Below are 12,032 nucleotides of genomic sequence, written 5' to 3'. Positions count from 1 at the left end.
GGCAGTGGTTCCAGATCTACCAATGTCAGGGGAAACAATTCAGGTGGTAGGAGTTGCAAATAAGAGAATGACTAGCCCTGTGACAGAACCAGTGTCAGTGAAAATAGGAAATTACACCAACGAGCATCAGTTTGTGGTATGTGATTCAAGTCCTGTGTGTCTGTTAGGAAGGGATTTATTGTGCAAGCTGAACTGCACCATATACTGCACACCTCAGGGAGTAGAGGTACAGACTATAGACGATGATGCTACCTTTAAAATCACAAATTCGAAGACATGCATAGAACTGTACCCCACCCTGACTGTGGAGGACCTTCCACGAGATTTACGAGAAGCAGTGTCATCGGAGGTATGGGATTTTACTGGAGAAGAGATAGGACTGATTAAAGGGGTGGAACCAGTGAAAATCATGGTAAAACCAAATGTTGAATATCCAAGAACGCCTCAGTATAAATTGTCCCAAGAGACGATTGCAGGAATAAAACCTGTAATTGACTCTATGATCCAACAGGGAATACTGAAAGAGATCGTGGGAAGTCCATGTAACTCCCCGATTATGGGTTTGCAGAAACCTAGTGGGAAGTTCAGAATAGTACAGGATCTTCGAAAGATTAACAACATAGTTGTCTCATGTTGTCCAGTGGTACCGAATCCATCAGTGATATTGTTTCAGATACCATTCCAAGCTGAGTGGTTCACAGTGATAGACCTTTGTCAGGCCTTCTTTTCAATTCCATTAGATGAAGAAAGCCAGTACCTTTTTGCGTTCAAAATGGAGAGTCGCGTCTTAACATGGTGTCGAATCCCCCAAGGGTTCACAGATAGCCCTTCAATCTTTAATCAGCTGCTGAAGAAAAACCGTGAAAGTCTGGTACTGCCACAGAACTCGGTTCTGGTCCAGTACATAGACGACCTACTTGTTGCGTCAGGAACAGAGGAAGATTGCAGGGAAGACACTATTGCCTTGCTGAACCATCTAGCTGAAAATGGACACAAGGTATCTCCGAGCAAATTGCAGTACTGTCTGACAGAAGTACAGTATTTGGGTCACCGGATAGAGAAGGGAAAGCGCAAGGTGTCTCCAGACAGGATAGAGGCAATCATGAAGATGAACGCGCCTACGACACAGAGAGAAGTTAGGATGTTCCTAGGAATGGTTGGTTATTGCCGACAGTGGATAGCTAATTTTTCACTGAAAGCAAAAACTGACGCACAAGGAGGTGAGTGATCCGGTACCATGGGACAACGATTGTTTGATGGCATTCCTGCAGCTGAGAGAGGATTTGTGCCGTGCTCCGGCTTTGGGAATGCCAGATTACGAGAAACCATTCTCACTGTACTGCTGCGAGAGAGAGGGTTGTGCTTTGTCAGTATTGGTACAGATTCATGGAAATGCCCGTAGACCAGTTGCATACTTTTCGGCTACATTAGATCCGGTAGCCGCAGCGTTGCCCGGATGTCTCAAATCCGTTGCTGCAACAGGTGTCAGCATTGAGAGGTGTGAGAACATTGTGATGGGACATCAATTAGTGGTGTATGTCCCGCATTCTGTAGAATTGTTAATGACCAGGACCAAGACACAGCACTTGACCAATAGTAGGCTCACGCACTATGAGCAAGTTATTCTTGCTGCAGAGAACGTGACCCTTAAGAGGTGCTCTGTTTTGAATCCTGCAACATTGATGCCACTTCCTAATGATATAGAAGGCGAAGAATGTGAAGATCACGATTGCCTTGATGTGACTGAACTATGCACGAAGCCAAGACCAGATATTGTGGATGAACCATTGATCGACCCCGATGAAATTTACTTTGTCGATGGTTCATGTTTAAGAGATGATACTGGTTGGTTGAGAGCAGCTTATGCTCTTTGCACCATTACAGGAGTTGTGGAAGCCGCTTGCCTGGAAGGAGTACACTCCGCTCAGGTGGCAGAGATCATTGCATTGACCCGTGCCTGTATAGCAGGTAGCAAAATCAGAGTCACAATTTATACCGACAGCCAATATGGTTTCGGTGTAGTTCATGATTTTGGGCAATTGTGGTCTCAGAGAGGTTACATGACCTCTTCTGGTTCGCCAATTCGAAATGGGGAATTTGTGCGATTACTGTTAGAAGCATTACAAGGTCCAGCTGCAATCGCAATTGTCAAGTGCATAGCCCACACCAAAAATACAGATTTTGTGTCACAAGGTAATAGGTATGCAGATGAAGTCGCCCGCTATTGTGCAGAACAAGGGTATTCTTTCACGGAGGTGGAAGTAGGGGGAGTTAAGGAAAAGACAGAATTAAACATGATGTTAGAGACTGTTGATACTTGGGAAGACTTGAGAAACATGCAAGAGAATGCACCGGATTCTGAGAAAAAGGCGTGGGAAACAGCAGGTTGCGTGAGAAGTAAAATGGACTTTTGGGTTTCAGCAGATGGAAGGGCAGTGTTACCTGAGGAATTAGTGAGTCCAATGGCACGACAGATACATGGTCCAACACACCTAGGAAGGGATGCCATGCTGAGAGTGTTTAGGCAGACTTGGTATTGCCCTAAATTTAGGATTGCAGCAGAATCAGTCTGTAAGAGATGTGTTACTTGTCAACAATTGAACATAGGGAAAAGAACACCAGTTACCATGAGTCATATTGGGAGGTCTGGGGGGCCTTTCAACAGAATGCAGTTGGATTTCATTGAGATGCCAAAGAGTAACCACCTTAGGTATGTTCTGGTGGTTGTATGCATATTTTCCAGATGGGTTGAAGCTTACCCTACACGTAGGTGTGACACACTCACAGTAGCAAAGCTGTTGCTTAGAGAATTGATCCCGTGCTTCGGGGTGCCGGCCTCTCTGGAATCTGATCGAGGAACTCATTTTAACAGCGAAGTTGTGAAGATGCTTTGCTCTGCATTGAACATTGATCAGAAGTTGCACTGTAGCTATCGACCAGAGGCTTCAGGTATCGTGGAACAGATCAACTGTACCTTGAAATCCCGTATAGCCAAAGTGTGTTCATCGACTTCTTTAGGTTGGCCTGATGCTTTGCCCTTGGTGCTCATGAGTATGCGTAGCACACCCGACAGGAGGACAGGACTCTCTCCGCACGAGGTGTTGATGGGGAGGGCAATGAGGCTTCCAACTGTCCCAACAACTGCTTTATTGAACATTACAGATGACCTGATCCTGGATTACTGCAAGGGACTGTCTGACGCCATTCATTCTGTGTCCCTTCAGGTGCAGGCTGCTGAGGTTCCATCATCCAGAGACCTGTGCCACGACTTGTGCCCAGGAGATTGGGTGGTGGTGAAGAAGCACGTCCGGAAGAATTGCTTGGACGCGCGCTGGAAGGGGCCATATCAGGTCATCCTTACCACGAATACTGCTGTGAAGTGCGGAGGACTGCCGAATTGGATCCATGCCTCCCATACTCGAAGAGTTCCTGCACCTCTAGAAGAAACAGCTCCTCTGGAAGATGAAAATTCCGCAGTGGACAGAGAACCACTAGAGGGGATCAGTCAAGCTGTGGGGGTGTCTGAAGAAGTTGGGAGCGTTACAGATCCAGAAGAAGAAAGACAGGACGGCAGTGAAACTGAAGTTGCCACTGAAGGAAAAAGTTGCTGTGAATACGACTCAGACACTGATCAAGTCCAGGTTGAGCAAGAACCGAGTGAGAGGACAAGAAATAGGAGGACAAAGTGTGGAGCAGCTACTTGGCCTGAAAGAAGAAGAAGGTCCAGCTTGAAGCCAGCTCGAGAGGAAACCCTTGCTCCTATATCCGAAGACTCAGATCTGGACGAAGATGTACAAGAGCAGGAACAGGAAGGTCTAAGGAGATCTAGGAGGGTGCGAGTGCCTTGCAGAAGATACTCTACTCCTGAGTGGACCTACCTCGCTGCAGATGTCAGAAGCACGCAGAACTGGGAGGGTGAGGCAAGTGACCCTGACCAGAATTTACCCCATCATAACAGTGGAAATAGAGTTGCTGATACCAGGAATAGAGGTCGAGGGGTTGCTGACACTCAATATCGTCTACCCTCCCCTCCTGAGTGGAATAAGAGAATTGGTTCTAAACAAAATAGAATTTCCAGTTTGCTGCTCAAGGACTCCAATACTCGAGGAGCTCCTTCTTCGTTTGGAAATATTAGAATGCGTGATGAGAGTTCTTGGTAACCGTATAGTTTCGGATTGCTAGAGACTTTGTAAAGACTTTGCGAATAACTGGATTGAGAGACAACCTAGCGTCAAGGTGAAAGAAAATCTGGGAATTTCATTTGTACATGGAGAAGAGCTAGGGCTGTCTCTTGCTATAGAACACAAAGACTGATCTTGCGGAGGGAATTATCAGCTTCCAGGTGTGCTCCCTAAAGAGACTCTGTGCAGAGGAAAGAGAAATTGTGCTGTGGAGGAAGACTGGAACTACACTGTTTGAAATCATGGAGGCTGGCAACCCGAACCGCAGGGCAAAATGCATAGTAGGCACACTTTTAGTGGGAGTGATTTCCCTTATAGTTTTAGTAGTTACTATATCATATGTAGTGGGACATGAAAATGAAGCGAAAGCAAAGAAAGAAACAAAAATTGTGTCGAAACTGAAACCTACTACCGCTGGGCAACAAGGGGACAACACAGAGAAAGAAAGAGTTTTACTAGTAGCTGAGACTCATAGGTTACACATAGATGCATCAAAAGGGAACTTTAAATTGAATGCATATGCTAAACTGCTTTATGAGTATATAGATGCCATGGAGGCTAAAAATTGCTACGTCTGCATGAAGCTGCCAGCATCTGTAGACGAAGGCATTAGGTACCATCATCTTCCATTGACATATGGAATCACATGTAGTTTGTTGTTGAGCATATTTTATGAACGAGACGGGTTCGAGTACTATTACTCGAACTTCGATTCCGTGTTACCAGAAGTTCCAAACTACAAACATCTGAACAAATGGGATTATTACAAGAGTGAAGACAGGTTACAGAAATTTTTCCTTCCATGGAGAACTTTAGATACTTCACATGCCAGGAGAAATAATTTGACTTGTAAAGTGTCAAAAATTGAGAAAAAGTTTGTAGGACAGGTGGATGATCGATACAGGAGACAGAACATTTTAAAGGCTTCAGGCCAATGGAAAACAGATTGGACCGAGGAAGAAAAGTCACACCAAAGAAAGGGTAGCAGTGGTCCAATAGCTTTAGATCGGGAGAAAAGGGGGAAACTGTGTATATATAGGGGTAAGACCTATTACGAGAATGTGTTTGTGGGAGAAGTAAGTTGTGAACATGCTTTCCAATTAGAGTACTACTCTAAGGACTTTTTGAAGGAAAGGCAGGTGATCCCAAATGTATATTTTGTATGTGGAAGAAATGCGTATGTGAAACTGCCAGATAATTGGTATGGATCGTGTTACTTGGCAGTTGTCTTCCCCAAAATATACCATGCTGAAGAAATAGAAATCATAGAGGGGGGAAAGCAAGTTAGGGAAAGGAGAGATTTGAGCAAAGAGGAGATAGTTGGAGACATATTTGGCGCTACCATGCCTCTTTTGGGGATAATACTCAATGACATCAAAATCAGAAGATTGGCAACAGTTGTAGATAGGTTGTCCGCCAGCACTGCTAGATCCTTAATGCTGGTGGAGGGTGAAATGCAATTGATAAGGGCAATGGTTCTTCAGAACCGACTTGCTCTAGATGTCCTGTTAGCCAAAGAGGGAGGAGTCTGTAAGGCTTTGAAGGTCCAGGAATGTTGCACTTACATTCCAGACAATTCAAAACCTCTGGAAAAATACATACGGAACATTACTGAAATTCACCATGAGATAGAGGATTTAACAAAGATAAATGTGTGGGAGAAAGTAGGTCAAGGAATGCGTAAGGTTGGAGGTTGGTTTGCCAATTTAGGAAAGAGTTTCATTTGGTATATACTGAAACCTATCATCATAATAGTGATTTGTATAATCGCTTTGTGGGGATTGGTGCGGCTGTACCAATGGTATAGATCAAACAGGTTGCAGAGATCCATGAGAGAGCAGGAGAGGAGATTAACTGCGATGCAGGATACTCAATATAGGAGTTTGAAGGCTCTAGAGACGATGAAGTGAGGGGGTATTGCAACGACTTCAGTTTGATTCAATCTATACCTTAGGGATGGTGTTGTGATGGTGATGACTACTAAAAGTCATCAAAGGGGGGACTGAGAGAGCGCAATTTAAGAAATTGTATAAGTGCATCATATTTACAAGCACGTTGTGTTAGTCTAGTATACATCACATAAGAGTGTCGACTTATAGAGTGACTATATATATATATATATGAGTTTAATTAGAGTGATAGTACATATATCAGTATGAGAAGTTAATATGGAATATGTAGTGCTGTTAGAATGATGTTAAAATCCTGTGTTATGTGACCGTAAGGGAAATTGTAATTCTGCTAAACGTAGAAATGTGTAGGCCACATGGCAGTTTACAAAGAGTACATGAAGCTAATACATTTTCCTGATATGGGTTAATCATGCAAAGAATTACTGACTAATAGAACTGAAAAATGTTTAGACGTTTTATATAACTTTAGTATGCTATAAGTTAGATTACTGTTTAAGCTAAGAAATTAATTGTTTGCAGGATGCATAGGCCCGTTTCATGTAACCCTAATAGGCCTGAAAAGACAAAGTCATCTCCTTTGATCTGCATGTGTTCGTTAGAGAAATGTCATGCTAGGCACAACTGTGAAGCCTGTTGGATGTTTTACGACTTAGAAGATACAGTGGAGGTCGGAATCTGAGGCCCACAGTACGAGTGTCTGTTGCAGGTGCGAGCAGAGGGCCTAATCAGGAAAGTGATGAATAGACTTTTGTTCAAGAGAGCCTGGCACAGGCCTGTAGGAGTCTTCAGGAATTTCCTGGGGGTACCGTCCTGCCGGAGAGAAGCCTGGGAAGCAAGGTCAACGTTAACGAAGGGTCCAGAGGAGTACCAACATGGAATTTGCCGCCAGAACCGATACCACGTGAGGGGCGTTCCTATTGGAAATGTGATTTTGTATTAGGGACAGCACCCCTGGGTGGAGTTAGAGCAGAGGGTCTGAGGAGCCTAAGAGAGCGGATGGGTAGGCAGATAGGTGGACTGCAAGAGGTCGATTCACAAAGGAGACTAAGAGAAGTGTGTGATCTTCTTTGGAAGTCACCACTGCTGACACCTTTTTAGGTTAAGATTTTGTTAAGTAGGGATGTCACTTAGTCTAGTGTAGGGACAGTCTAACCTGTATTATTTTCCTTTTTGTAAATGACTCTCAGGTTGCAACTTGTAGCTATTCTTGCAACTCTCATGACATTTGAATTGCTCCTAATAATTTTCTTTTGTAGACTAAGAGCATTTAGAGAATTCCTGTTTATAGTGATACCTGTATACCTTTTGAACCTTATTCTGAGATGTTTGTATCTCCAGTTATTTTTGGTTTTACAATAAACTTTTAAACTTTTTCCTAGTAAGTGGTCTTTTAGAGTGGTTTAAGTTCTTAATTGATTGACCTAGTAGTGGATTTCCTTTTACTCAATGACAGGTACCAACGTTCCAGTCGACCGGAAATGGGGGTCTAGATCAATAACTGTGTTCTAGAAACCCCGCGTTAACAGGGGCAGAGACTGCAAGTGAGAAACAGTGGGTGCCGGCAGTTGCAGGAGGTGGGGGCTCTCCTCCCCTCATGCAGGCTCCCACCCCGATACCACACATAGCGCCTGACGTCTGGATTGCCTGGATACCAAAACAAGAGGTGGGGACCCCGCAGGGCTGTGCCGAAATGTCTGAACAGGGCCTGACAGAGCTGCTCCCCAACTGCAGATTTGGAGGCTGACTGACCCCCACACCACTGACTAAATGTAAATGTAAATGTGGGTGTACTTGTACAGCGCACTGCGACTCCATGTAGTATCCTGGCGCTGAAGACCGCTGGGGAACCCGTCCTGGTTTTCCCTGTGAGATGGTCCCTTTCTGGGTATCTCCAAGGTGAAACCAGGCATCCCCGGCATCTGTGGGGGGCCGTTGTAGAGATGAGGCAAGCTTAATGCCCAGAGTTGCCGAGTGTGTTCCCTGGTTAGAGTAGGCACCGAGCCGAGAATTATCGAGTCCGTTTTGACCCTCGTCCACGACCCTGCCGCGTCAGGAATTGAACCCTGGTCCCGGGCCGTTCTCTGCTTACGGGTCTGCCGCCCCTAACCAGTGAGCCACACCACTCCACTAAGAGGCTGGTTGTGCGGCAGGAGAGTGCCCAGTCCATGTGCAAGAACCCCATCGGAACAGTGCAGTTGAGGGGTGCGGTTTGAAAGGACTGGCCCGGGGCACTGTAGTAGAACTGAACTAGTGAATGCACCTGTCGAGCACCTCCAGACAGCAGCGGGAGCTGGATAGAACCTGGGCCATAGATTGGGATGAGCCTCAAGTGCTCACCAACAGGCTAAGGAAGTGATCTCTTCCCCCAGGACCGTGTGCTGGTCTCCGAACTACAGGCTACAGGCAAGCTAGTGCTGGTGAGCATGGGACCCTGAGAAAGCATAGGCAATCATTGTAAAAGACAAGATGGCACAGCCAGCCCAAGCCAACAAGATAGTAAATTACACTCGCACTGTGCCGGTGGTTGACAAAACTGGAGATGGGCCAGCAAATGTCTTGAGCGATCGAACTAGGGAACAACCAATCTTAGACCCATCACTTATATCTCGGAGGCCAGTTTGTTACACAGAAAGATGCAATAGAATCCTTTGCGCTGGGCACAGGGCAGTATATACAGTTTTCAAAGATCTCCGCAATGGCACAGGAGATACAGCCCTGCTTCCCAGCGAAGCCAGTTCCCTCACAAACGCTGACAACGCTCCTCGCAATGGCAGGGGGCCATAGACTGATATCGCGCAATTTACTGTTCATTAAGGAAACATTTGCCAAAGATAACTCATAGAGTGCATGTGAAATGGGAGGGGGGCCTGGAAGAAACCGTGTCCACTCAGGACTGGGAAAAGTGCATGTAGGAGTGTAGACGGTGAACTCCAACGCGTAATTTAAACTGATACAACATAATTATACGCATCAAGCGTATCACTCATTCAAGACTTATCATAACATCTACACCACACGGTTGGACCTGTGTGCCCATTGCGGGACTCCCGCAGTGAACCTTGTGCACATGGTATGGCAGTGCCAATCGATAATAGTACCTAAACAGAGTTGCTGGACGGACCATACTGCTCACGCCAGAGGCAGTATTGTTGGGTCTCATTCTGGCACCAGCAAAGAAGAAATGTAGCCGACATTTTATTTTACTGGACCCTACTGCTCACAAAGCAGCACATTGCTATAAAGTGGCTTGGTGCAGTGCCCCCCAGATATACAGACTGGCTCTGGTATGGTATTCTACCTTTACTCTTCGGTCATTACTTCGTATTACCATTACTACGCAAATTTAGCATTTAGGTTTTGGGGTACTTTTAGGGTTCAGGGTGCGTTTTAGGTTTTGGGGTGCTGGTGTATTTTTGGGTTTCAGGGTGTGTTTAGGTTTTGGGGGGCAGGGATATTTTTAGGGGTCAGGGTGAGATAGGGGTTTGGGGTGTAGGGGGTATTTTATGGTTCAGGTGCGTGCCAGCGGATAGGTAACTATTACAATACATTTTTTGTTTCAAAGTACCAATAACGTGTTGTAACGGTATGCGTAATAAATAACTGCAAAGTAAAAGCATTTTTTATGTATTTGTATATATTTGCGAAGCAAAAGCATACGCACTAAAATCATGCGCTGTAATGGTATTTGCGAAGTAAAAACTTTGAAGTACATACCTGCGAAGTAACGGTATGCTAAGTAACATCATATATTCCTCTGGTATATGTCAAAGTGGGCAGTGGCAGAAGAAGTCAGAAGGAAATGTGCGGGATGAGAAATTAGAGGACAATTTGGCTGCATGGGCGATGAGGCTGACTGATTTGCACGAGCCTGCAGATACAAGTGTGGAAGCTGGGAGAGTAGAAGAGGCAGGAACGACCAGTAGAGTGGTGGAGGGCCATGGGGAAGACGTAGATGTCATTTACAATCACTTTTTGTCTGGTCCATAAAAGAATATTTGTCACCAATTTAAGTTAAAATACAGCATTGAGGTCCTAAATCACATCATTGAGATCCTAACCTAATCACTGGGGATTGCCAGAGTGTGCAAAGACACACCTCTGTAGTTGCAGTGGCACCAATGATGTCAGGTAGTTATTTGTCATGGGATAGTTTAATCTAACCTGTAAAGAGTATACATATGTTATCAAGGAATAGGCATTACAAGCAAATGGTATGATAATATTATGGCTTTAAGAGAGGTCTTCATTTCTAGGGGAGATAGAGGATTTCCCAGAAGCAGTGATCTTTTATAAGGTCCAGTACTGGAAATGCAAACATTTACTCCAGGAATCCATAAATTGTTGGAGAGGGCAAGGGAACAAAATGGTTTGAGTCACGAGAGGCTGAGCAAATGACAGTCAGCTTGTGCATAACATTTTACATATTCTGCACCCAAAAATTCGGCATCAAGGAAAAGTGTGATAGTTAAGCTGTTCTGGCTTGCTAAATTGGTCACAAAGAACCTGCATTTTAATTTAGCTTATGAGATTGAAGCACCTGCTTCATAGATGTGTGTTTCCAGCAAATTCCATGGTTTAACATCTGGTGGTTAATTAATTTTCTTAAGAGGTCTGTTTACATTCTCTGATCACAGATTTCAGTAGGCATACATGACCATGACAAAGCCAATTTCCTTTTTACCTCCGTAACAATCAGAGGCAACTAGTTAATAGTTTATCCACAGTTTTCAGTGAAGTCCTGAGATATCTGCTTTGGAGTAGATGAAGAGAAATTACACTTTAAGTTGTTGGTTTGACGTGTGCTAATTCCACAAAACCAGAGGTGCAAAACGGGAAACGGCCACTACAACGCGGCCGTTTCCACGAATACATTAACCACGCATGCATTACAACGCATGCGTGGTTAACACGAAAGCCTTTACCACGCATACCTTTACTACGAGATATGTAGTAAAGGCATATGTGGTAAAGGTTCAAAATAAACAGGGGGGGCTTGGAGGGGTCTCCCCCCCAAATAAAAACCTCACCTGAAATCACGTCATATTATGCAGGCAATCGTCGTCATTTAAGAGGAAACGGAAAAAAAATTCTGTTTCCTCTTAACGGCGTACGACGTCACCACGCAAGAATTAGAGGAAAAGGTTATGCGTTAAAAAATCATTCCGTTGTAACGCATGCGTGGTAAAGGCATGCGTTGCAACGGAATGTGTTGTAAAAACATACAACCGTGCAAAACAACCTTTGTATTGGGTTGCTTTTTGGGGTTTGACACAGAGGTCAAACTCCAATGGCCCTTACTCCGTCACTCCCATCATAATGTAGTTACTGCTTTAAAAGGCAGTTGCACACATTTAAAAAAAAATCAAAGTATGCACATAATCTATACCGAAGAAAATCTATGCTGAAATTCTGTGTCTTATTTTACGGGGTAAAATGCATTTAGGAGGTCTAGTGTTTCTCATTACTTACACATAATAAAAACTGCATCCGGTCTCCTGGCAAAATCTGGCATGTACAACCACTTGATGAGGTTAGAAGTCATTCTCAAGCCTGGAATCCTCCAGGGATAATCTGTTAAAGAAGAATATGCACCCACATCATTGCAAAGTATTACATGTATTTCAAAGTCATTACTGCTTAGTAATAATAGACTTGAAAAGTGGAACTAATTTGTGTACAGAATAAAAAAATTAAGAGAGACCAATGGGGACATTTATAATGTGTTTATCCCACAATACCTGCATGGGTGCATGGTCCATCTGACAATTTCCTTTTCACAACAGGTAAAATAAAGCAACCACTTTTGAATTGGTGCCAAGTTAAATGAATATAGATATTGTAAAAATTGGCAGTAAACCAAACAGGAAGGGTGGCTTTTGGCTCATCAGTTTTAAAGGAAAAGATATTCATTGAAAAGATAGGTTTCACTCTTTCTGGA

General features: G+C 44.2%; 1 protein-coding gene across 1 annotated transcript in view; it reads right to left on the bottom strand.

Annotated features, from left to right (window-relative positions):
* The window catches only part of LOC144768973 (piezo-type mechanosensitive ion channel component 2-like), a 700,333-nt gene that overhangs the window by 302,940 nt on the left and 385,361 nt on the right, over positions 1–12,032 (bottom strand). Inside the window, exon 25 of the mRNA XM_078652965.1 lies at positions 11,564–11,665. Coding sequence (XP_078509091.1) covers positions 11,564–11,665 — 102 coding nt within the window. The remainder of the gene's footprint in view (positions 1–11,563; positions 11,666–12,032) is intronic.

This window comes from Lissotriton helveticus, chromosome 7, assembly GCF_964261635.1.
Source record: "Lissotriton helveticus chromosome 7, aLisHel1.1, whole genome shotgun sequence".
Taxonomy (NCBI): Eukaryota; Metazoa; Chordata; class Amphibia; order Caudata; family Salamandridae; genus Lissotriton; species Lissotriton helveticus.
The sequence above is the reverse complement of the archived record's forward strand: the minus strand, read 5'-3'. Positions and strand labels throughout refer to the sequence as shown.